The sequence below is a fragment of the Triturus cristatus genome, chromosome 2_1 (genome assembly GCF_964204655.1).
Source record: "Triturus cristatus chromosome 2_1, aTriCri1.1, whole genome shotgun sequence".
In the NCBI taxonomy this organism is placed as follows: Eukaryota; Metazoa; Chordata; class Amphibia; order Caudata; family Salamandridae; genus Triturus; species Triturus cristatus.
Window position 1 is genome coordinate 998,626,215 of NC_140581.1, and position 27,161 is coordinate 998,653,375.

The 27,161-nt window shown below is 47.4% G+C and overlaps 1 protein-coding gene across 2 annotated transcripts in view; it reads left to right on the top strand.

Moving 5' to 3' along the window:
* The window catches only part of HAUS6 (HAUS augmin like complex subunit 6), a 184,029-nt gene that overhangs the window by 138,674 nt on the left and 18,194 nt on the right, over positions 1-27,161 (top strand). For both annotated transcript variants that reach the window (XM_085634713.1, XM_085634721.1), the window contains exons 16-17: positions 5,815-5,950; positions 6,115-6,836. In XM_085634713.1, coding sequence (XP_085490839.1) covers positions 5,815-5,950; positions 6,115-6,836 — 858 coding nt within the window. The remainder of the gene's footprint in view (positions 1-5,814; positions 5,951-6,114; positions 6,837-27,161) is intronic.

Consider the following 27,161-nt stretch of genomic DNA (forward strand, 5'->3'; position numbering starts at 1 on the left):
TAGTCTCTCCTTGGAGGAACTAGAGATCATCAATGAGCAGATCCGCAAGGGGTCTTGAAACCCATCTGAGCAATACAGCACTGACTGCGATCTAGCAGGCAATCGCCATGCACCGTCGTTCATGGCCGTGCACAATGGGAGGATCAGGGTGTGTCAGGGAGTGTCAAAAGTGATAGGAGGACATCAGAAGCTGTGTAAGATTGAAGACGGTTGGGCTCGGGTATCTTCCCAGACCAACACACAGTACCCCACACTCTCCCAACCACAAGGGATGGTCCTGAAAAGAGCATGGCTGGTCATAGGCACTCTTCTGGAGGCCCATGAGCAGCAGCAAGGTGGCAAGACTTATAAAAGGTAATAAAAGTAACATTTGTCATGTGTTTTTAAAGTTTTGTAGTGTCATATCCCACTTTTTTGGTTGTATCTGAGAGTTTTATGTTTTCAAGTAAAATTTGACTTAAAATGAAGGTTAATAATGTTATTAAGTATAATTTGCTGCCACCACTGCTAATTCTCTGCTGGGGAGAGGGATAGGACCACAAGTCCCAGGCTCCTTTGTGGCACACCTCCGCCACCGACGCCTGAACCACGCGCCTGGAGGTGCTTTAAAAAGCTCTTGAGTGCTCCCGCGACGTTCCCAGGCCAAGGGCAGGCCCATCAGAGCCCGAAGGAGGCTGGATAGGGCCGTCCCTTTTGGTTCTGATAGCGGATTCACCAGGGGTATTAACCCCATCTGACAGTTCACACAAGGTTAGTGCTGTTACCAATCGATGTGTTTGCCACCCCAGAAGCTCTAGGAAGCATCCTCCTTCCCGTGGCTACTATCCCTCCAGCCTGTCATAGTCCCCAAAAAATATTCTGACTCCTGGGCAAACACTTTCAATACGAACTACTGGAAAGCATCATTTTGGCCAAAATCTTCTTTAATAATTCCGAGCCACTGCTACTGCCACCACCAGCCATGGGTAAACGCTCATGCACAGTGAGAAATTCTGCCGCCTTGCAATCTGCACCTCCCTCACAACCAACTTCAATTGATAAAATACTACAAAGGGCAATTGGAGCAGTTGCTATGGGAATGAGCTGACTGAAAGGCGTCTCTCACTAACTCCGGGTATAGCCCCATGTTCCACCACTCATGATTCTGACAGTTCCGCCTCGCCCCCAATCCTAACTATGGATCCACCATTAGACAGACCTCCCAGGATATTGCGGCATGGATTAGCAAATTTAGCGGCACAAATATGGAAATTTAGCGGCACAAATATGGAAATTTAGCGGCATTTTTACGGCATTTTATTTTACTCGTAATCCTTCATTTTCAGCCTTAAATCAATGGAAACTGTTTTAGCAGAGTATTACACTTTGAATAGGCAACCTGCGATTTGGAACAGAGAAAGCAGCCCACAGGTGAAGGCTGCTATCCCTTGGAAATGCAATCCTCCATTTGCTTTAGTATAGGTTCTGAGAAGCCCATCAAAGATGGCCTGGTAGCATCCCGTAGGAAATGGCATTCTAGAACCTACCTTAGTGTATGCTCTGGGGGTCCAGATTGGAGAGACAAGGAGCTACCCAAAGAAATTGAAATTATGCAACCAGTCACATTCTATGACCTGTGGAATCCACTTCGCAGCAGCTGAGGAGAAACTCATAATAAAGGCACAATACAACTGTGGAATACTTAAAGGCAAATCGCGAAATCCCGGTGGGTCTGGCTAGGGCTCTGACCGTTTGTTTTCACGGGTGAAGGGGGCGGAGGGGCACAACGTTATAACATTTGCAGTGTAATAGGACTCGCATTTACGCACGTTCAAGCTATTGTCATTGTAAATGACAATGCCATTTATTTATGTTTTATAAACCAGACCTATTGCATTGCAAATGCTTGTTATACACTGGCACCCTCCTCCGGGGTGGTGGGAGGAACTTCTTGACAGTGGCTTTGAAGTGCATGGAATTGCCTGACTCCAAGCTGGCTGCAGTGACAATGAGAGGTTGTTAGGCCCTTTATGGGAAGGCAGAGCACTGGCTATTTAGCTGCGTGTGGAAATGTGCTCAGCTCTGCCCCCCATCTTGCCTGCAGATGGCCTATTCAGGCACACATAATCCCTCTGTTGTGACAGTTGGAGCAGAATTCACAAAGTCTGTCAGTTAAACCCAGTCATGTGGCCCTGGCCAGGCTACAGGCGCAAAAGGGCTAAGTTTTTTTTATTTAGAGTTTACAAGAGCGACCCTTGTGTCCCTATGAACCGGGTAAGTACAATGTACTGTAAAACAACGTTCACAAGGAACTCATTTACAAATTTTTTCAATAATGTACAATCTCAATGATTGCCTTGAAATTAATCTCATACCAAGAAGTCAAGAAATGGAAAAACTCAATTATTTCAAAAGAGAACAAATCATTGATCAACACAGTAAGTCTACACAAAACCCTTTTACACTACTGAAATCTACTAAGCCTCAGCCGAGGTCTTTATTTATTAACCACTTTTTTGTATCACAAATAAAAACACATTTTATATATACACAAAATCTCTTATATTTACAGTGAATAGTGAGCCCCAGTGAAACAAACCATAACCTCATACAATGTGACAGAACAAAAAGGATTGGTGAAAGGTTATTGGAAAAAACATATATAAGGACAGTTTATATACAATATACAGTGATTCAGTCTAGGCTGTCTCTTATTTTGTTGTCGACGGCGTTTCGACCCACTTTGAAATACCGGGTCTCATCAGGACTGTAATTCTGTGTCAGAGGAACTCATATACTCAATAACGCAGTGTGCTCAGCTGAGTTAATCGAGCTGGCTCGATTAACTCAGCTGAGCACACTGCGTGGAGAACACTTATCGACCGTGGTGCTATCAATGGGAGAGCACTGCCTTATTGATTATACAGAAGAACCGTTATTGAGTATATGAGTTCCTCTGACACTGAATATAAGTGTCATACCAACACTCTAAATCTCCCAATATATCTGGAGTAATACTGCCTCTTATCTTTGGAGGATAGAAAAGAACCTAAGTTTGGATACAATTGTCATCCATCTCATCTCTATACATACTGGATCCTACATGGACAACTGTATGTTTTAAACCGCCCCTAGAATTACAGTCCTGATGAGACCCGGTATTTCAAAGTGGGTCGAAACGCCGTCGACAACAAAATAAGAGACAGCCTAGACTGAATCACTGTATATTGTATATAAACTGTCCTTATATATGTTTTTTCCAATAACCTTTCACCAATCCTTTTTGTTCTGTCACATTGTATGAGGTTATGGTTTGTTTCACTGGGGCTCACTATTCACTGTAAATATAAGAGATTTTGTGTATATATAAAATGTGTTTTTATTTGTGATACAAAAAAGTGGTTAATAAATAAAGACCTCGGCTGAGGCTTAGTAGATTTCAGTAGTGTAAAAGGGTTTTGTGTAGACTTACTGTGTTGATCAATGATTTGTTCTCTTTTGAAATAATTGAGTTTTTCCATTTCTTGACTTCTTGGTATGAGATTAATTTCAAGGCAATCATTGAGATTGTACATTATTGAAAAAATTTGTAAATGAGTTCCTTGTGAACGTTGTTTTACAGTACATTGCAAAAGGGCTAAGGGCAGAACAATTTTAACTTTCTTAAAGTGGCATTTTTATAATTGTAATAAACCTGGCTTTACCATTAAATAGGGTATTTGACTACAGTTCCAAAGACACCGAACATGATATATCTACCTGCTCCTAATTGCCCATTGCCGCTTATTAAATGTAATTAGCAATCCCCAATGTTATCCTATTGGAGGCGTTGGCCTCACAGTAGTGAAAGACAAATTTTGGAGTTTTTCACTACCAGGACATTGCAACTGAAAAGTATGTCTAACCTTTTAATTGCACAGCACCCTGTCCTATGGCCTACCTAGGGCCTACCTTAGGACTGGCATTTATGTAATAAAAGGGGAGTTTAAGGATTGGCTGGGGGGTGTTAATGCCATGTCGACATGGTAGTTTTAGGCTGCATTCAGGGTGTAGTGGCAGGCCTGGGACATGTTTTAAGGTGCTACTTAAGTGGGTGTCACTAAGTGCTGCCTGCAGACGCAGAGGTAGCATTTAATTTACAGTCCCTGGGTACATGGTATACCACTCTACGAAGTATTTATAAGGAAATTAAGCATGTCACATAAGTGCATTCCAATCAGACCATCTTTAGGGGAGTGAGCACAAGCATGCTTAGCAGTGTTAGCAGTGCTAACGTGCACAAAATCCTATGGCCAACAACAACAAATTTAGTAAAAAGTGGGATGGAAAAAGGCAAAAGTTTTCTTTGGGGGTGTGGGGGCTACACAGCAGAGGGGAAAAGGTCCAAGAAAGATGCATATTTCAGGCCATGCCATGAGCAACCTCCTCTCGTAAGGAGGAAGCTTCCACTGCCTTTTTGTAGAATACCTCATTGGCAGACGTCCCCAACCAGCAGTGTATGTTTCTACTAACATTGTTACAAAACCATAGTGTTGACATAAATGGATAAACAACCTTTTAAAAGCTGTTCAATTCTGCTTTTGCTACTTTCCGAAAGCTGCCCTCATAAAGGAGGAATACTATTTTGCAGTCTGGGCACAGCTTGAGATCTACAACTGCACATACTGCAGACTGAAAATTCAACTTATCTGTCCACATGTGCCCTACCTGCCTCCCCATTGCAAAACAATTGCTGGATTTAGTAAGACATGTGTTAACTAGTGTTACTTACCTGGAATACTTAATCTTCCCTTTTTGAATGTAAACTTGGATGTGTATACTGGTGATAGATTTCAGGGTGGGGATCATTAATCAGTCATGTCGTTCTTAAAACTGATAGCCAGCAAGACTTTGAAGAACAGTGTAATATTCAGAGCCTAACTCTAGATAGCAGGAGAGTGGGTAGCAAGTGAATCATGAACACTTCATTTTAAGCAGTGTTTCCATTCACTGCTTGCAAGCCAGGCGCGGGAACTCACAAACGGAAATTTGTGTTGCCAGTCAATCTGAGCATTTGTGGCATTCAAATGACAGATTTGGATTCAGAATTCCAGCCCACAAGCCAAAAAAAATATTGGCTCAAGTACTATTGTCTAATCCAAGTTAAGCAATTCATTCAGCAGTTTATTCTATGTCATTGATGAAAAAGTTCCATTAGAGTCTGAATAGTGAGACAGGTTTATCTCCTCCCAAAAAAATTACGTTCCAAATACCTTCTGTAGAAAACCTAGATCTGTGAAATCTATGAGGGGGTGTTCATTGTGTAGATTGTCAATTTATAAGAAAACATTTTTCCTGTGGACCAATTTTCAATCAAAACATTTGCCAACTATTTTGTTTCTTACCTATTATTGGCATTATGGCTTTGGCATAACTATTGTGTTTCTGTTGTTTGTTCAAGTCATTTTCCATCTCTGGCTAAGGTTTTAATTCTCCTTAGTGTCATTGTTGTTCTTTAGTATCTGTACTGCATTCAATTCCATTGAACAGTGCTCCTAACCTCTACTTGGCTTGTGTTTCTGAAGTCAAAATATAATTTGTTTTGGGAAAACTTTACTTAAGCAACCAAAATTGAAAGTATAATTTTAGGGCCTTCTGGTACTGTACTTGAAGGAGTTTCCTACAATTTTAATGGTTAAACTCACTGAATCAGTGCAGATTAGCAACCTATTCCTTATCTACAAATGTTTGGCAATTGAAATGAAGGATGCCTTTTAATATCTATTTTAATTATACATTGGTTTATCAAACTTACTGAATACCTGTTTTTTAAAATTACTTGCATGCCAATCTTAGTTTCAGATATCAGAAACTCATGGCGAGAAGCTATACAGTGTGAAGACCTTTCAGATCTGCAGAAAAAACCTTTACAGATAGAGGTGGTTCCAAAAGAATCTTCTGACGAACTTGCCTCCTTACATACCAAACAAAGGTAGTAGAGCATAACCTGTTTTTTTGTTTTTGTTTGTGTTATCTGGTTCTCATTTGTCCTGTTAAAATCTGGACAATGTGTGTTATCTGTAGCTGCACAAGTTGATGGATGTGGAGTGTTTGGAATAGCAAGACAAATAAAACCATTTATTTTTTAACCCACAGTCTTAATGAAAATAAAACAGTGGAACATAGTGTGTTGCGTCAAGACCACCAAGTCCAGCCAAGATTTTTGGAAGACGTTGCACATGCTCTGATAGCTGGCAAGGACAAACTTCGATTCTCATTCAGCCAAGTGTATGACTCCAAAAGTTCAACTTTGTCATGGGATTCTTCTCAGTGGATGGGAATCGGTGATGGTTCTGACAGCAGGGAAGGTATAGAGTTTGGCATTATTCATAAGACTCCCCAGGAAGAACATGTACACACGAGTCTTAACACCTTTAAAAGTTTAGAGATTGAAAAGACAGGAGAAAAAGGAAATAACCAGAACAGAGATGAGTACCTTATGGACAACATAGCACTTACAAATAAGGTGGGCCGAACAAACAAAATGGAGATACAGGCGATTCGCAATAGGTTGGAGGAACTGAAAAGGAACATGAAAAAGACTTCACTTGAAGTAGAAGACTTGTACCAATCCCCTGACAGAAAATGTATGAAGCGGAGATCTGTATCATGCGCTTCGCTTCAGGGTATGCAAAAAAGGGAGACATTCAGTCCTGTAGAAAGCAAGCTCACGTTGGACTTGGATTACTTAGAAAGAACTCCAATGAGATCACTGAGTGAAAGAAAACACACATTTCCTCCGCTGTCTACCATTTTAACATTTGATGAGTCCTTTACTTCAATTGAACATGAAGACCTGCCTATGATAGAACTGCAAGGTTAGTATTTTTGTAACTTGTTTATGAACTGGAAAGCCACAAACTCAAAATTGACTAGGTCTGTAATACAGTTTATTCAAGTTATTTTTCATAATATATTCTTTTTCCGAACAGGTAACTATACTGTTTAAATGTTATCTTACTCCGGTACCCAACTGATTTGGTAGTATCCACCATGCGGGTAGTCGAAAACAAGATTTTTAGAGTTTCACATTGTTAGCCAAGTGTTTTAGCGTGCTCCATCATTATGGGTCTGCTTGTAAAGCATTACCAGAAGGTATGGTGTTGCTTAACTTGTAGCATTTCTTGTCTGAGTTGCTTATGCTTTTATGATGATCATTGTGGTTTGTTCCTGCGTATGATTTTGAGCATCAGGAAATCACTGAAATTGCATTGCTTTCAGTGGTACTTGGCACTTATTTTTATTATTGATTTTCCACCAACAAACAAAATGGAAAGTTGCATTTAAATACCATTGTCATCGAGTAGGCTAACATTTGTTCCACCTTGATAAAACCAACAAATATCTGAAAGAAACAGTTAGTTATAGATTCCTTACCTTAGAATTACCCCCTGGGTCAGACTGGATCCGGAAAGTTTTCATCCAGAGCAACGCCTTTCTCCTGCAACTTATTGCAACCTGGACTGTTGGGGGATGAGTTCTGGGGATCCGTGGACCACAAAGGAGTTTCATTCCTCGATTAGATTCAGTTCATTACACAATACTGAGTCCTTCCTATCGCCGTAGAACCAGTTGTGTATTACAATCAATTGCGTTGCCCAGTAATGCAGACTCATGTCTGCCATTCCTAGTATTCCTTTAATAGAGTTGAACGCATTTATCTGAAGGCAACCGTTGTGTCCTACTTGCCCAAAGAAAGGTAATGGTATTTAAACGTATCTGGTCACGAAATTGAGTAGGAATTTCAAGAGTAATTCTGGACTACAGAATTGTGGGCAATAAAATAATTTCATATAATGCTGTCTTGCCCAGTAAAATAATAGTCTGCTTCATCTTGCTTTTTTTTGTAATTTTAAATCTCCACCCACAGTACCCTGTTCCATTACTTAAAGAATCAAATTTGACTGATTATCTTGCAACCGAGAAAGGAGTGCAGAAAATCAAGCATACATCACATATGTATAGCTATTTAGCCATGGTGAGAATGTGTTAAAAACATCAGAAGGAGGGGGCGACTGGGATAATGCCCCCATCCTCTAAGGTACCAGAATATTGTAGTAGGCCCACCATCGTACCCACATATTCCCATGTCTGTGCAAGCATTCCAGTGCCAAGGACACTGGCTCATCCAGTTTGGTGCACCAGTTCATTGCTCCTCATGCAGTTTGTGACTGGGCTTGGGTAGATTTCCAAATCTTGGCTATGTTCTACCTTGCCCTGGAGACCCTAATACCCACCAATATGCCCCCAACCCCGACTGCCCACATTATCCAGCATGCTCAGTAAGGCAATTAATGGAGAGCAGTCAGATTATCTTAGTGTGGAAAAATGTTTGCCCAGTATCCTGAGATGATGGGTCAGTCCCACACTATATGGAAGAAGCCACAGTCTTAATTCGCACATCTGGGACAAGAGTCCATTTTGCGCAACTCCATCATGCGTGCTACTCGCCACAAAAGCACTTCAAAACCCCATCAGGGGGTAGCAGTATATAAATACAAACCTCTTTCCCTCTTCTATCCCGCCACCTACCCTTCTCTATCCAAATAACTGAATAACATATCCACCACTCAAATTACTTCATATTTCACTATACTAATTTTCAACACTAATCCTTTATGGGTTCCGGAGTAGCGTGCTACTCGCCAGAAAAGCGCTTCAACACCCATCAGGGGTAACAGGTGCTATATGAAGTAAATCTTTCTATCCCTCTGCTATCCTTCTCATTCCAAATAACTGACTAATATCCACCACTCAAATTACTTTCTAATTTCACCATTCTAATTCACCACTAATCCTTTATGGGTTTCCGGAGTAGCGTGCTCCAACACTCCATTAGGGGTAACATGCGCTATATAAATACAAACCTTTTTTCCTCTTCTATCCTTCTGAATCCAAATAACTGACTAACCTATCCACCACTTAAAATGTACTTGCATGTTTCACTATACTAATTCAACACTAATCCTCTATGGGTCCCGGAGTAGCGTGTTACTCGCCGAAAGAATCTCTTCGATGCCTCGTCAGGGGTAGTAAGCGCTTTACAAATGCAATTACATTACAATCATTACAAGGTGTGGGGGGTAGTTTAGGCCGTGTGTAGATATTTCAGTGCTCTGAGGCAAAGGAAAGAGCAGATAACCAGCTCTCTTGAATGCATCTTCGCATCCTGCCAATCGCTTTCATCCAAGGGGCCCTTTGCAGTCCTCCCACTGCTCCCTGAGAGGGAATTTAGAACAAGGGATTTATAAATTGTCAAAATGGCTCCCCCCCACCTCACGGGCTTAAGGTGGTTCTAGGGGATTGTATTGCGAGAGGTTGGTTAGCGTTTGTTGGTAGATCGTCATCGCATGCCGTAGTTGAAGGTATTTGTAAAATTTGGATTTGTGGAATCTTCCTGTAATTCTGCAAAGCTTTTCATCTGTGAATCAGACCCAACATTTCCTAACTTTGAAATGCCTATAAGGTTCCATCCGATAAGGCCTTCTAGTTGAGTAGCTTGCTGAAGCCATGTGCCATGCTGTGGGGGGTTTACTACGATCCCATCCGGCCCACCGAAGGGCGGTCGCCAGCACAGGAATGAGATTTGCATCACCTCTGGGAGCGAGCTTGGAACGGGAGCCCCGTATATATCTGCCTGTTATTTTGGCTGCCAAGCAGGGACACTTCAAGACGGAAGGCAGTGTCTTCCTGACCTCCAAATAGCCAATTATTAATCACTTGAAGCTGAGATGCCCAGTAGTACACGTTCCCATCCCACCGTTGTTTGTGAATTGTACACATTTCTCAATTGATTTGTGTCCCCCATAGAAACCCTTGTTTCTGGTGTAGGAAGCTGGCTCTTTATATGCTATATCAAAATGAAATATATCTTGTAAAGTGTTCAGGAGTCCCTTTATGAGTGGACAGGGGGCTTGCAATGGCAGTCCCAAGGTGCTCTTCTAAGGTGTTGTGTGGTCGGGCAGCCTTAGGCTTATCACAGAGGATTGCAAGACATCTGAAAATGCACACAATGGTCAATAAATGAGACCCGACTCAAGAAGGAAATCCACACCAATTTATAAAAACAGAAAGTATCTTTTTATATGTTTAGGCATCAGATGAAAATCATTCAGGTAAGGACTTTTTTAATTAGGATTTCTTTTCAGTTTAAAAAGTCGACCGTGCAATTTCTGGACGCTGCAATGTTATCCTATGGGATGAAAAGTCAATGCGGTATTCCGGTATAGTACAGCGACTTATGAGACCAATCTCTTGGTGTTCAGGTGAGTGGTGGGCAAGTTCCAAGGCAGCACCAGCAGAAAACCACCAGTGGCACTAGGGCAGTGGGGTGCATCGTTGGGTTGTGCAATGTTACTGTATGTTAATCTGTCTTCGCATAAAGTGGCTACAAGGTTGGACTGGGACGCTAGTCGGGCTGAACCAATAGGGGATCAGGCCTTACAATGCTCTGGGACGCCTTTGGTTCTTTTCTCCACAGCCAAGGGAAGACTGGTGCAGAGGTGTCTTTAGGCGTCTGTTTTGCCATACCGGGAGCAATCGCAGTAGAGGGGGGGCCTGCGTGCAGAGGCTGCAGGCGACGTCTGAGAATTCACTGGGGACGAAACCATGGTGTACTCGGTCTAGGGAGGGCGGGAAGACCACGATGACTCCTTTGGCCCTATTCACCTCGGGCTTGAAGCGAAGGGTGCAGTGGTGTCTTCAGATGTCTGGTTTCTGCGGTCACAAAGTCCTCACAGGAGTCTTTGGTTTGATGCAGGGAAGCAGGTCCACTGCTTCTTGGGAGGTCTTCGTTCCTGGATGAAGTTCTGGCAGGTCTCCCGGGATTTGGGAACTCTGCAGCTGCATGACAAATCTGCTTTTGGCACAATTGTTGAAATCAGCAGGTAGGCTGTCCGGGTTAGCGCCAGGTCAGTTGCTGTCTCTTCAGTTCTTGCAGGATGCGACTTTCACATCCTTCATCTTTCAGGGCCTCCCCTAAATGCTCAATTTAGGGGTGATGGGGGGAGCTTCGGTTAGTAGCCAATGGGTCATTGACCCTTGGGGTCACTACATCCCTTATATGACCACTTCCTGTATGAGTGGGCATAACCTGGTCCCAGAATTTCTAAGTATGCCATCACAAAGATAGCTACTTATTAAAAGCTGTGTCCAACTCAGTTTAGTCCGCCTTAAGGAGGCTCCTAGCCTGGGATTGGCACGCCTTCCTGACTTGCAAATTTTCCCACCTGTCCAGTTGCCAAAGGGCTGTAGACAAAGAAGGTTGGCTTCTCCTGTGAACGGGGGCAGACTCTTGTTTCAAAGGCTGCAGCTTCTTTGAAGCTTCCCAGCCTTGGAACGCCAATCAGGTTATCCTGGGGGAGGGGTTGTAAACACCCTTGCTCGAGCAGGCTTTGTTTCTGATCTCCGGGGTGTCGGACATCCATGCCTGGTGCCAGGATGATAGGTTTTCAGGGGGTTGGGGGGTGGGGGGGGGGGGGGGGGGACACCTACCTCTAAGGTGCCCTCTTCATGTATAAGTAAATCTAAAACTGGAATCCGTGTGGATTTATCAATACGAGATGTTTGATCCCAAAAACCCAATCAGTGAAGCCATCCTGTAGCTGGAGAACTCTTTTTCTCCAGTGTGTTTTAAAGTGGCTTCCCTGGCCACTTGGGTGGTACAGCACAGGGGCATATCTCCTCATGCAGTTATGCCTTCACATGAAATATTCAGCACCCTGCCTTAAGGCTGGTAGACCTGCTGTAGGTGCGTCTTAGAAATATTACCTACAGTGGTGGGTAACATGACACATTGGGTTGTGTGACTTGTCGTGTTTTCACTTCTGTCTGCATCAAGACATGCTGCTTGCAATGGCGGCCCTGCAGGTGTTTGAGGGGTCCCTTATGGTGGCACAATTCATGCTGTAGCCTTTAGGGACCCTCTTTAGTAATTCAGGCCCTAGGTACTACTTACTAGGGAATTGCAGAGCGTGCTCAAGGTTTTGCCAATTGGGGGAACAATTGTACAGTTTTGGGAACGTTTTCTGGCACTGAGGACCTAGTTGGCAGGAACCCTGTGTACCTCCAGTTGAAATTAAATCATAAGTTAAAAAGGTGTACTTTTCTACATCCGGGCTGTATGCTGCTTAAGCCAAGCATAGGGGTTGGAGGAAAATCTTTGCAGTACATAGAGAAGGCTGGGTATGATTATCATTTTAAATGGGGAAATATGCCCTAGGACAGTAGGGGTCCATTTTTGCCATTTAGTCCTGTCTCTCAATGCCTTTGTTTGTGGCATACGAAGGTAGAGGTTCCAAGTAAGCTCTGGCACTGCAATTATGTGGGCAGCAAGGTACTGGGAGCGGAGGCTGCATACCAGGAGTCGAGACTGCCAGTCAACCATTGGTGCATTGCCCATAAGAGGAATAGGGACCGATTTGGACCAATTGATCCGAAGCTTCTTCAAAGTGATTTAGTCTCTGAAAAAGGCGTGAGCCTAAGATTTGGCCCAACACATGAACATCAGGATATCATCTGCAGATATGGCAATGAGATCTTCGAAGCCAGCTTGATAGCAATACCCCCAACTGTGCATCACAATGAGCCCATGTAGCTAGGTTCAATCGCTAACACAAATAGTGGTGGTGGCGGCATCCTGGTCTAGTTCAGTGGCCAATAGGACGCCATTAACTTGTATTTGGGTTCAAGGGTAATTTAACAAACTAAAGGAAACATGACGCAAACACCATTCTGTCGAGAACCAGAAAAATGAACGACCAGCCTAGGCAATCAAAGGCTTTTCCAAAGTCGAAAAGGAGGAGGGCGTCTGGATCAGTGAGTGTGTGCTGGTGTGCTAGTGCAGTATGGAAGTATGTACTCTGCAGATGCAGTGCTGGATACTGTGGTGAGACATCAAGCCGCACGGTTCTGTTTGAATGAGCGTAGAGAGCACTGGTAGCAATGTATTGAAAGGTATTTTGACAAATATCTTCAACTCCGTGTTGATCAACGAGATCTTTTGGTAGGATGCACAGTTCGATGGGAACTCTTTGGTCTTGTGAATAACAGTAATGGTGGCTAGGTAAAGTTCTAGGAGGAACTTGCCATCTCACTTGGCTTCAGGCTGAAGTTTAAGTAGGTGAAAGGCCAGTAGGGTTTTAAACTTGGAATATTAGGCCAGAAAGCTGTCTGGCCCAGGTGTCCTGCTTATATACATAGCCGCGATAGCAGCTGCCACTTCATGTAAGGTTATCGGGTGGTCGAGTGTCTGTCTGGCCTTGCGAGGGGGGAGATCATTAAGTGTTTGAGTGATTTTGTGCAGTGTGCGATGACTTTGCATGTATAGGTTGCTTTAGTAGGATGCGAATGCGCCTGCTATCTCGTGAGATGCATCTAACAGAGCTCCGTATTGGTCACAGATCCTTGGAATTATTCTCTTGGTTCTACCATGGGTCGCCAGCCAGCGGAGTAGTATCCCGGTTTTCGCTCCCCATTAATGGATTGTAGCCTGTGAAGCGATCCATCACTTCTTGGTCTCGTCTAGGCAGAGTTGGCATAGGGAAGCCTTATGTGCCATGAGGCAGCGTTAAGTGCGTTCATAAGGCTGGCGTTAGTATTGATTATCTAATTGAGTAGAGCTGCCTCCAAGTCCGCAATTTTCTGGAGCCTGCCTCTGGTTTGTCCTCATAAATAAGTTTTCGCCTTGGCACGAAGACTGCTTTTTCTGCAGTCCAGATAGTCCCCTGAGTTGATACAGAGCTCTGATTCTACTGAAAGTATTCAGTCAGTTCTTGCAGTAGGCGTATAGACACCACATTGGTATAAAGCCCTTGTTTGCCATACCCAAGCGCACCAAGACCGGAGTGTAGCCCGATATCCCGCTCAAGAGAATGGTCGTACCCATGGTAGCTGCCAGGTGTGTAGCTGGCACGAATAGGTATTCTATTCTGGAGAAGCAATCATGAGCTGCCGAGATGTGTTACCAACTCTCGAGGGTGCTACATCCGCCACACATTTAAAAGGACAAGGGTGCGGGCCCGTTCTGCTGGTGGGAGGGTCTACATTTATCTGTCGCTCTATCCCCAGTGGAATATATCATGGGATTGAGTACTGTGTTGAAATCCCCTCCTATAATCGTCTGACCTGATGGAAGGTTGAGGATTACTCCTCCAGGAGACACATGCCCCGAGGACCAGAGCAGTCTGTGGAGGCATAGGTTACCAAGAGGGGAAAGCTGCGGTGAAAGAGAAGCGCTGTCCCTCTTAAGCTTCTCGTGTGGCCCACATGGAAGACCCTATCATAGCTGCCCGAGCCAGGCAGCGTGTACCGAGATTGTTTTTCCTTTAGGAGTAAAACCATGAGCAGGTTGCGTTTCACAAAGTGAGAATCAACAATATGAGGTAACATGTGACCGGTCTCTCCATCCGTCGTGAACCAGATATAGTGCTGCTGGTGGGAAGCTGCAGGTTGAGAGACTTGTCTCATAGAGTGGACTGTAACATGCAGAGTACATAGGGACTCAGTGGCTCTTAGTTCGCGTCGTGGTTTGGGGCTAGGATTAGGGTCCAGGGCTTCAGTATGGTATCCAAATAGTGTTTGCCTTGCCAGCTTTCCCTTTCCTCCTCTCCTGAGGATTTTTGCATCCAGCAGTTCGGTTTCTGCACCACCAGGAGTTGCACCTACCCGGAGTCTTTCCTCTGGGTCTGATGTTTGTGTCCCATTGTGTCTGGGTGGGACCCTATGAAGAGCTTGTTGGGGTGGGTTGCAGCCATGGTCTTTCTTTGCACATACCCAGGCCTTTTCAAAAGTATCGAAAAAGAGGGAATGGTAATTATGTAGCACTGTGAAGCAGGCTGGAAACCTAAGCATGCGCTTTCAGTTTTGGTTTACCGGCGTTGAGCGACTTCCTGTGTTTCTGGACCAACGAGGTGTAGTCTGGGAATATAAGGATATGTGATGATTGAAAGGGAAGGACCCCTTCACCCTGGTCTCACCCCCCTCCCACCAACAATGGCATCTGTCTCTCTGGTTTAGAATTTTGGCAATAAGGACTCTAGGCGAGTCCCCAGAGCGGGCCTCTTCACCAGAGCCTAGTGTACTCTCTCGAGGATGAAACACTGGTTGAGTTGATCATCTGGAACCTGAGAAGAGATCCAGGATTTGGGAAATTTCTCTGGGGGGGAGCCCACTATGCCTTCTGGATACCCCATAAGCTGTAGACTATGCCATCATGCTCTGTTCTTGGCATCCTCTGCACTCTCCTCTAATATTTTGACAGAGGAGGAGGGGTGGGACACTGTCACCCTGAGTGAGATGGAGCTTCTCCCCTTGTCCTCAGTCAACCTGTCAGCTTCATTTTGTAAGTCCTAGTGTAGAAGGCCAATGTTTATCCTGACTTCGGTATCGAGAGCGGCACATGATTCCTGGATGGAGTCTGTTCCGTGGGGGTTGGCAGGTGGGGCCAAAGCTTGGTGACCCCCGAGAAGGATTGTGTAAAATGCTCCATTTTAGTCTGTCTGCAAGGGGGTTGGATGATCTCGCCCCATTCTGGTAGGCCCTCCCTTGGCTGCCACCTCCTATAATAGGTCTTTCTGGAGGGGGCGAAGGTGACCTGCTTGCACAGTGTTCACTGGCAGCATGAGCAGTCAGCAGGTCCGCAGATGGTTCTGCAGCGTCGGGAGTCAGGCTGGTGGGGTATCGTCGCAGTGGTGATGGTGTATCAAGGTTGCTTGGTAAGGCTTGGTCTACGGAAGAGTCCGGGCCACACCCCAGGAAACATTCAATCAACCTGTGTTCTCTTAAGGCCGTGGGGTCACCCTCCAGATCTAGAAGCCATTAGTCTATTCAGGGAGACTGGATGGCGTCTCTGATAATGCAGGGGAGTCATCGGTGGCTTACCGGTTCCCCAAAGGCAGCACAGAAACCAAGAATTCCAGGTCAGGCCGATATGAAATCTTTGTATATCGTGGTCCACGTGCAGTGCTCGGGCCAGTTGCTGTGGTGGATGAAGGGTTGGCGGGGGTCACTTTTAGACGTCCTTAGCTATGTAGGAGGAGGGCTCTTTACCCCTGGAGTTCTGTGCCTGTCTCGGTGAGTGTCCGCCTAGGGCAGAAGTAGGTCAGGCTCTAAATGTGGCACTGTACAGTTATGAATGAATACCAGGAACATGAAAGTAAGTTTATTAAAGTTTATTCAGTATAAATGTGGAGCCCACAGGAATATGACCTACATGAAATTCCCTCAGCAGCAGTCACTGGCAGCTTGGAATCTTTCATGCAGTAGTGTTCCATAGTGACATGACATTCCAACTATGACGTATGTTTGTAACACCTTCCCTTTGATAAATAAAACAAAAACGCACCACAAAAAAGTTTACATGTAACTGCAAAAAAAAGCAGCATGCATGAATTAAAAAAAAAAAACTAACTTTTGTGGGTGCAGAAGTAATATGACTGGTCTGTCGTTGCTAGAAACATTCTAGTTTCCTTTAGTATTCCGAAACAAATTGTTAGGAGTCTCAGAATCCGTAACAACTGAATTATCAGCCACAGATCCAACACCTACAGTTGATACTGGAAGAGAAAAAACAGTGGATGAACTTTGAATTGCATTGTTGGAAGAAGTGTTGTTAACATGTAAACATTCATAATCAAACCAATCATTATTCCAGTCACTTTCTTTCACTTTGAGTTTTTTCTTTGCCTGTAAATGTGTTAACCTTCTCAAACTTCTCTTGCTCCACCCTCCTTTTTCTGAGAGTAAGACAGAATGTTTTGGAAGTCTCACAATTTTCACAGGAGACATGTTTTGATTCTCCTTTCTGTACTCTAAATGTTTTTTTAATTAAAACCCAACCACCCACTGAGAATGCCACATCTGTGTGGTTTTTTTTTTTCCCAAATCTTTCGTTGACACCATCTTTTCTGATATTTTATTTAACACATCATTTCGAGTGATCAGATTCATCCTTATAATACTTGAATTTTTACATCCAATATGGACTCACCATTGACTTAGGAACTCTTCTCCTTATAAGTTCAAATGATAAAACATCTGTAGTGGTATGTGGAGTAATAAGAACATTCAACAACTTTCGTCAAACATCCTTCTACATCCACCCCAGCTGCTATAATAGTTTGTATCCCTTCTTTAAGGACTGACTCTTTCCACTAAACTGTTACAAGTATAAGAAGAATCCTACATTCTCTTGTCTGTAGAGGAGATTGTTTAGGATCCAACCCCAAAGCAGAGAAAATACAAAGATGGGAGCACCAACCACTCGCCTCGTCCACCCCCACTTCCTCCCAAAGCAGAGAAAATACAAAGATGGGAGCACCAACCACTCGCCTCGTCCACCCCCACTTCCTCCATGTGCTCCTCTACTTGCTCCAGCAAGGCCACCTCTTCCACGGCCTCCCTCTACACACTCTAGACAGGTCAACTAAATCTTCACACAGGGAAGGAAGCCCTAGCTACCCCCTCGAATCCCGAGATGTGCCATATGAGCCTGTGTTAGCAGAGGATCCTTAGGAAAACTACACTATTGTTCCACCAGGTGACACAGACCCTGATGTGTATCCACCTAAGCCATCATTCCAAACACCACCAAAATGGCACAAGCTTCTGCCATAAGATTCATTCAAAGGGCACTAGGCATAGTCCATCATGGGTATTCATTGGAGCTTGTTGCAACACCACCAAATATTCTCCCTTGCAGACACACTAAGCAGCGACCACCAATGCCTGCTATAGGAAGAGGTCTGAGTGCTCCTTTAAAAGGGCTCTCTTGAGCCAGTACCCCACGATCAGCCGGGCAAAGGAGTTTACTCCCTCTACTTCCTCATAACGAAAAAAGACTCCTCACTCAAAAGCCATCCTGGACCTCACACCTCTCAATAGAAATGTCCCCTTAGAACATTTTCACATGGTAATACCACAGACTGTAATAACTCTACTCCAAAGTGACTACATAGCAGCATATGGGAAGAAGGATGCATACTTCCACGTCCCCATTCATCCTACCCACCAACGCTATCTCTGGTTTATGGTAAGTGGCAATCATTACCAATTCAAGGTATTTCCATTCCGCATCACCACTGCCTCTAGGGTCTTCACCAGGTTACTGGTGGTGGTTGCAGCCCAGCTAAGGAGATCGGTGGGAAACTCATGTTTTTCTCTACCGCAACGTCTGGCTGATCAATAACTCACTTCTCCAAAATGTGGGCTTTACCACAAAGGCAGAGAATTGTCATTCAAGTTTTGTTATAGTGGTGATAAAACGCTTAATAAAGAGATGTATCTGAAAGACTTGGTTTTAGATTACTTTCCTTAGAACCCCCAGGCGTCATACTGGATCCGGAGTATTTTTTTCTCAGCAGTACCCCTCCACGTCGGTTGGTGGTGTCGGTCAACTCTTCGTCCTGCAGTCGCCGAGATGACGTAGCGGTATCTAGTTAGACGCCGCCGCTGCACGCTGATGTCAGTTTTTTTCTTTTACCGTGCCAGTCAGTGTAGACCCTGAGGGAGCAGTCCCCTAAATCATTTTTCAACCAAAATTTCTCGACTTTTTGCCGACAGTTTTTGAAGTCTTAAGACTCCTGGTGCACGAGGGATGTCAAGCCGATCCAGTTTCAAGCCTTGTGACTCCTGTCACAAGCTGATGTCGGTCACCGATCCACACCTTGTGTGCCTTTGGTGCCTGGAGTGCGACCACAACCCGAAGTTGTGCTCCGACTGCCAGGCCCTGAACCCTAAGTCTTTACGGGAGCGGTCCCAAAAGCTTTTGGAGGCCCGGCAGTTGGCTCCGTGCCGTTCAAGGTCCTGGTCGAGGGACCAGTTGCGAAGCCACTACCACCACCATTAATCATCGAAGTCTTTGTCATCGGGTAAGTCAAAGCACAAGAAGAAGGTAAAGAAGCATCGTCACTCTTCGCCTTCTCCCCTTCAGTCCGCTGATGCGACATGGGACTCGGAGGGTCGTCTTTCTCCGGCTCTGCCCTCAGAGCCTGTTGGGACTGCTCCGCACTTCATTCCCTTTCCGGGAGCCGGAGCGTCCCCTGCCCAGCTTGGTGCATTTTACAAAGCCCTCCACTCCATCTTTGGGCAGCCCGACTCTGCCTGCGAGCCTTCGGGCCCTTCAGACTCGGCTGGGTGCTCTAGGTCTTTGATGCCTGCGGCTACGGCCTCAGCGCCGCAGGGCCCCCAAGGATCCAGGCCTGGATCCAGATCGGTGCCAGTCGACCTCACAGTACCTTCTCTGGCTCCCATTCCTCTGACAACAGCTCTGCTGCCTCCGATGCTGGTTACACCTCTGGCTGGCGTCGACCCCAGCCTCCCTCTCGACTTGGACACAGAGACAGACCGGCGTTGACTGACTCCGGTACAGGCGCTGGAGGGTACTTATGTACCGCTGTTCTTCCCTGGCGTTCCCCATCACCACGAGTGGCAGCCAGAGGAGGGTGAGGAGTACTGAGAGGGGTCTTTTGACCCTCTGGCAGACCGGCTTGAAGAGCCAGACTAGAGAGAGGAGTTGGGTGATGCCAGTGGTTTGTATACCTCCCAAGACCTTGGTATGCTTTTTTCCCCTACCGTGGCTACAGAGGAGGGAGCTTCCTATGCTGTGGTGTACGCGTAGGGTGGCTGAGGCCTTCAGCTTTCTACGGTGGCAGTCAAGACTAACCTCCTGAGGTGCTTCAGCTGGCAGCAGCTTCTTGGAAGCCCTTGCTGCCTTTCAATGAGGCCCTCACTGATGTTCTTCTGGGCCCCTGGTCCAAGCCCAGCACAGGGGCTCCTGTGGATAGTATGATTGCCCGATTCCACTGCCCGGCCCAGGGTGACCCACTTTTCCTCTCCCAACAACCTATCCCTGAGAGCTTGGTGGTCCAAGCCTCATCCTTGAAAGGAAGCACCTTCCCTACAGCTCCTCAAGATAGGGAATCAAAGAAGCTGGACCATCGTGGGAAGAGGTTTTCTTCCTCCAGCTTAGGATTGCGGTCGGTGAGCACTGCCTGTCTCTTGGGCTGTTACACACATTTTGACTCAGTTGCGCAACTGCTGCCACAGTGCTCTGAGGAGGCCCAGGCTGTGCTCGCCCGCACTGTTACTGAGGGTTGAGATGCAGCAAAGTTCACCATCCAGTGTGGGCTGTAGTCCCCCGACTCGTTGGGTAGGACTATTTCCACGTCAGTAGTCCTGAGGCGCTACGCCTGACTTCTCTGGGCCTTTCCAATCTACCCTTTTGGACATGCCCTTTGATGGCTTTCGCCTGTTTGGCGACAAGGCAGAGAACGCGCTTGAGCGCTTCAAGGACTCTAGGGCTATGGCCAGGTCCTTGGGCCTTGCAGCAACTTATTGCCCCATGCAGTCTGCCTTCCGCTCCTTTTGTGGCCACTGAAGGGGTACCCCACCACGTTCCACACAGGGCAGCCAAGCCACCTAGCCTCTGCGTGGGCAGGGACGTGGGTCCCAGTGTCGTGGGTCCGGAGACCAGAGGGCGGGTCAGTCCATCCTTGCAGCTGCCTCCAAACCTTCCTAGTCTGACTTTTCAGGGCCACCAGTTGCCAGTGCGCAGCAGGATCTGTCACAACATCACGCCGGACAGGTGGGTTTTGCCGATAGTCCGAAGGGGCTACTCCCTCCCCTTAGACTGCCCCTCCCTCCATGCCACCAACACTCCATCACATGTCTGAGGATCACTTGTCCCTAGTCGGTCAGGAAGTTATGGCTCTCTTGGCCAAGGGAGCTATCGGGCGAGTCCCTGTACCAGAAGTAGGTTGTGGTTGTTATTCTCACTACTTCCTGGTACCAAAGGAGGACAAAGGCCTGCGTCCTATCTTGGATCGCAGGGACGTAAACTGCTTCCTCCGGAAGTAGAAGTTCAAAATGTTGACATTGGCTCAGGTCCTATCTGCCCCTGACCCTGGAGACTTGATGGTAGCATTGGATTTGCAGGACGCTTATTTTCACCTTCCAGTTTTGCCTGTCCACTGGCGCTACCTGCTGTTCACAGTAGGCCACAAACATTTTCAGTTCACCGTGCTCCCCGTTGGCCTTACCAGTACCCCTCGGGTGTCCGTGAAAGTGATGGCGGCGGTCACAGCTCATCTGCGCAGATCAGGGGTTCTAGTCTTCCCCTACCTCGACGACTGGCTGTTGAAGGCGGGCTCGCCCCAGGCTGTCGTCTCACACCTCCAGACTATGGCAGACCTTCTGCATTCGCTGAGATTCACTATCAACGTGCCGAAGTCGCACCTGACTCCCTCTCAGAAGCTCCTTTTCATCGGCGCCGTTCTGGACACAGCGCAGTTTCGGGCCTATCTTCCCGAGCAGCGAGTCTGGGATATGAAATCGATGTTTCAGCCTCCATCCCAGATTTCGGTGAGTATTACCCTGATGCTGCTGGGCCTCATGGCCTCCTGCATCCTGCTGGTGTATCATGCCAGTTGGCACATGCGGGCTCTGCAGTGGGACCTGAAGTTCCAGTGGGTGCAGTATCAGGGGAATTTTTCCGATTGGATCCAGATCTCGGAGGCCACTGCACACAAATTGCATTGGTGGCTAACAGACCAGGATTGGGTCAATGGCAGATCCCTCTCCCTTCCCCAACTAGAGTTCACAGTGGTGACAGATGTCACTCATGGGATGAGGCGGCCACATGGGAGAGGTGGAGATCAGAGGCCTCTGGTCTCCGGCGGAGTCCAGGCTCCACATCAACCTTCTGGAGCTTTGGGCGATTCGTCTTGCAATGAAGGCATTCCTTCCTTCTGTCAAAGAAAGAGTAGTGCAGGTGAACACTGACAATATCACTGCCGTGTGGTACTGCAACAAACGGGGCGGGGTGGCATTGTGGACCCTATGTCAGGAGGCTCTTCATCTTTGGACATGGCTGTAACATTGGGGCAAGTCCCTGGTGGTTCAACACCTGGCAGGTTCCCTGATTGCCAGGGCGGACGAACTCAGCCGCTGGTGCATGATGGATCATGAATGGCGTCTTCACTCTGAGGTGGTGCAAGGTCTCTTTCAGCAGTGAGGAGAGCCTTGGTTAGATCTGTTCGCCTTCGAAGAGAAAGCACAATGTCAGCAGTTGTGACTGTTGGAATTTCCAAGGCTGTACTCAATTGGTGGCGGTTTTCGTCGCGAGTGGAATTGTGGTCTTCTATACGCCTTGCCGCCTATACCACTTCTGCTCAGAGTACTGAAGAAGATCAAGCGCGACTGGGCCAAAGTCCTTCTTGTGGGTCCGGACTGGGCACGAAGAGTCTGGTACCAGAGCTCTTGAACATGGCCATCGGTCCTCTGATTAGAGTGCCTCTTTGGGAGGATCTTCTGTTGCACCAGCAGGGGATGGTCCTCCACCCGAACCTGTCCGGCCTCCACCTCCTTGCGTGGAGATTGAGCGGCGACAGTTGACAGCTTTCAACCTTCCTCCCGAAGTCTGTAACGTCATCTTGGTAGCCAGGCGTCCCTCTACCACAATAGTATATGCCTGCAGATGGAACAAATTTGTAGCATGGTGCGCAGCAAAGGGTGTGGATCCCCTTTCTGCCACTCTTTGAGGTTCTCCTCTTCATACTTTCTTTGGCCTAACAAGGCTCTGCTCTGGGCACCCTTAAAAGCTATCTTTCGGCTATTACGGCCTTCCTTCGCCTTCCTGATCAGCCTGCTCTTTTCAAGTCCCCTATTGTAAATAGATTTCTTAAGGGAATTTCTCACCTCTTTCCTCCTTATTCCTTTCGTAATGCCCAGTAGTACTTGAATCTTGTCTCAACTTGCCTTATGTGCGCTCCTTTCGAGCTACTACATAATTGTTCTCTCAAGCTCTTGACTTTAAAAACTGCTTTTCTGGTTGCCATCACCTCTGCTCGCAGGGTAAGTGAGCTTCAGGCGCTATCTTCTAAACCGCCTTTCCTGGCTGTCCATCCGGGCAAGGTTGTCCTTTGAACTAGGCCTTCTTTTCTACTCCAAGTGGATACCTCTTTCCACATAGGACAGACCATCACTTTGCCCACCTGCATCGTTCCAAAGACTCCACCATCTGAATGCAAAACGTGCATTATCATTTTATCTGGATCGCACAAAATAATTCCGGGTTGACTATCAAATCTATGTTGCTATGTGGGCGCCAAGAAAGGTTGGGCTGTGCAAGAACTGACCATCTCTCGATGGGTCGTCCTATGCATTAAGATCTGTTATTCCTTGGTGAGAAAGGAGCCTCCGGTAGGACTGCGCACCCATTCCACCAGGGGAACGGCAGCCACTACTGCTTTGGGACGTGGAGTCCGTCCCCCCCCCCCCCCCAGTGACTTCTGCCAGGCAGCCACGTAGGCATCACTGCACACATTCACTAAGCATTACTGCCTGGATAGTCAAGTCCGTAGAGACTGCTTCTTTGGCTGTTCAGTTCTCCAGGACTTTCTGGTGTGAACTTAGTTTGCAAACACACCTCCAGGGTTGGTATTGCTGGGGTATCTATTGTAAGGTAAGGAATCTATAACTAATAGCCTCTTTCAGATGAACAAGTTACTTACCTTTGGTAACGATATATCTGTAAGAGACATATATTAGTTATAGATTACTTACGGCCTCGCCTATCCTCTCCTTTCTGCAAAATGACTTCTAGAGTAAGGGACTCCCTTTCAGGGCCCTAGTTTTGTGCACCAGTGGTCAATGTCTTGCATGGCTCTGCGCTCCTGGCGTGGAATGTCGTGTAAAAGAACGGATGTCACCACGCAGGGGCGGCGTCAAAGTAGATACTGTGATGTCATCCCCGCGATCACGACGCCAAACGCGGAATCGACCAACGCCACCTACCGATGCGCCAGGGTACTGCTAAGAAAAAATTCTCCAGATCCAATCTGGTGCCTGAGGGTAATTCTAAGGTAAGGAATCTATAACTTATATATGTCTCTTACAGATATATAGTTAGCGAAGGTAAATAACTTGTTCTTAAAGAAAAGAATGTAAGAACATCCTGCAAGAGCCTTGTAGACCCATCCCACGTATCTTAGGCTGCCAAGTGGAAACAGTTTTGTCCACTAAACGTCTCAAACAACCTAGACCCCTTTATACCTGCCGTTCAGGACATTACCTACTTATTTTGTTTACAAAAGACTGGTTTAGCGTATACCTCTATAAGCTTTTATTTAGCAGCCATAACTGGAAGGTAGCTTTTCTGGTGACATTAACTTCTTTACAACGCATTAGCGCGATACATACTTTCTTAATACAGGAGCCTTTTATACAGATTCGTAAGGACAGGGTAGTCCTCAGTACAACCCCCAAGTTCCTGCCCAAGTTAGTCTCCCTGTTCCAACTCAGTTGGACTGTAGAGCTTTCAGTTGTTTTTCCCCAACCCAGACACTGTAGCAGAGAGAGTCCTACATACTCTTGATGTAAAACATGCTCTCATGTATGACATTGAGACAAAATCTTTTCACAAAACTGATCAACTATTTATGGCCTTTGCAAAACCTTGCAAGGAACAAGTTGGGAATTTCCCAGTGGATGGTTAAATGTATCTGAAAGAGACACGTTTGTGATAGATTCCCTAGAATATCCCTAGGCGTCAGACTGGGTCCGGAAAGTTTTCGTCAGCAGTACCCCTGCGCGTCGGTAGGCGTCATCGTACGGCTCCGCGTACGTTGATGACGTCAGAGCTACTTGGACACGCCCACGCGCGCTGACATCAGTTTTCTATTTCCGCGCCAGCAAGCGCAGATTCGAGAGAGCGGTACTCCTAGTCAATAAATTTGACTTGTTTATGAGACCTGTCTCTTGTTTTGGTCAAGAATTCGACTTTTGGTGTCCTTCTGCTTGGGGCACGCCATCTCCCCGAGACGTACCCTGATTGTCGAGCCATGATGCAGAAGTGGAAGTTGTTGGGGGCCTGGCACTTGGTACCGCGTTGCTCAAGATCCCTCTCCCGTAGGGAGGTCGAGGGATCGCTGGCACAGCCGACACCATCGTTCATCGGAATCGGGGACAGGTAAATCAAAAAACAAGCACCATAATAGGTCGAAGGAGCGGCGTCGCTGTTCGTCTACCCCTCACCAGTCGCGGGACTCGGTGGAGTGGGTGGGTGGTCACATTCCCCCGCGGCTCCTTCGGGGCCTCCGTTGTTGCCTGTACTTATGTACGCAACATGGGCCGTTTCTTTGTCCCATTGGGTCTCTCCGGAGCGCCTTTGGGCCCCGCAGCCCCCTTGGGTGGTTCTGCACCGCACTGCCGCCTTTGGACCCAGTTACGCCGTTGGCTCCGGCCTCGTCGCCGCAGCGCTGTTGGCTCTAGCCTCGGCACTGCCGTTGGCCTCGGCGCCGCTGTTGGCTCTGGCCTCGGCGCCACTGTTGGCTGCGGCCTCGGCGCCACCGTTGGCTCCGGCTGCGACATGGCCGTTGGCCTCGGTGCGTCAGTTGGCTCCGTCCTCGGCGCCGCCTTTGGATCCGGCATCGGCTCCGGATCTGGCATCTGCTCCGGACTCGGCGCCGCCTTCAGATCCGGCATCGGACTCTGCGCCGCCTGCGGTACCGATATCGGCGACACCGTTGCATCACAGCCTCGGCGCCACGGTTTCGTTGCCTCCGGGGCTGGTTTATATCGAGCCTGCCTTGTCCTCCCTTCAATCCCTATTCCTGATCAAAGGGGGGTACTAGGAGGGGTCTGAGGACCTTCTTGCTGCTCGCTTTGAGGATGTTCTAACCTAGATTGACAATATGAAGAATCCCAGCAAACTAGAATTCTCTCCTCACCCGATACACTTTCCGTCTCCTCCGTAGCAAAGGGGGTGGTGGGTATGTTATGTGGTATGGCGTAGGGGAGGCTCCTACCTTCACATTCCCTACAGTGTCTATCAGGGCCATCTCCTCACTGCAGTGCTTTCGCAGCGGCCTCCTCTACAGAACCGCTGCTACCCTTCAATAACGCACTTTAAACGTAACACAGGGTCGCCTGTGCACACAAGGCATTCCCAGTTTCATCGCACAGCACCTACCACTAGAGTGTCTGGTGGTCCAGGGCTCTGCTTCTCCCAGGGCCTTGTGGCCCCTCTATTCCACCTCTGTGTGGGACGCGGTGGCGCAGGTGCTGCCTCAGTGTCTAGCGGAGGCTGGGAAGGTGCTCTCCCACTCCATGGGCAGATCAGCCACTGTTTCAGGTCCACCACACGCCAGTGGGCGGCAGGATTCGCTGTCACCTCCCCCACTGGCGCCCCATCACTTTGGACTGGTGGGTTCTGCAAACAGTCCGAGGAGGCTACTCCTCCCCTTCGAGACTACTACTCCTGCTATGCCACATCAGTACCACCGCTATCGGGGGATCACTTGACGCTTTGCAAACAGGAAGTTGCGGCACCCTTGGCCTAGGGGGCCATCGAGCGGGTTTTAGACCTTCGGAACGTCAATCGTTTCCTACACCGAAAAGGCGGAGGGTAGCGTTCCACTTGCAGGAAGCCTACTTCCACGTCCTGCCAGCCCTGCGGTTCACGGTTGGCCACTAGCATTTTCAGTTTACCGTGCTCCCCTTTGGCCTTAAGAGCGCCCCTCGGGTGTTCACAAAAGTGATGGCGGTGGTCGCAGCTCATCTGCGCACATCAGGGGTTTGCCTTCCCCCTATCTCGACGACTGGTTGTTGAAGGCAGGCTAGCCCCAGGCAGTCGTCTCCCACCTCCAGACTACGGCCGACCTCCTGCATTTGCTTGGGTTCTCCGTCGACGTGCCGCGGTCGCATCTGGTTCACTCTCAGAAGCTCCATCGGTGCGGTTCTGGACATTGCGCAGTTTCGGGTCTATCCTCTCGAACAGCGAGTCCGAGACATTTGGGATATGATTCCAATCTTTCAGCCCTTGTCCTGGGTTTTGGTCAGGAAGACACTGAGGCTGCAGGGCCTCATTGCCTCCTGCATCCTGCTGATCAATCATGCCAGATGGCATATGCGGGCTCTGCAGTGGGACCTGAAGGTTCCAGTGGGCGCAGCATCAGGTACACCTGTCCGACTACATCCAGATCTCGGAGGGCACTGCACAAGACTTGCAGTGGTGGTTCACTGACCAGCGAGGGGTCAGCGGCAGCTCCCTCTCCCTTCCTCAACCGGAGCACACAGTGGTGACTGACGTGTCCCTCCTGGGATGGGGCTGCCACATGGGAGGGGCAGAGATCAGAGGTCTCTGGTCT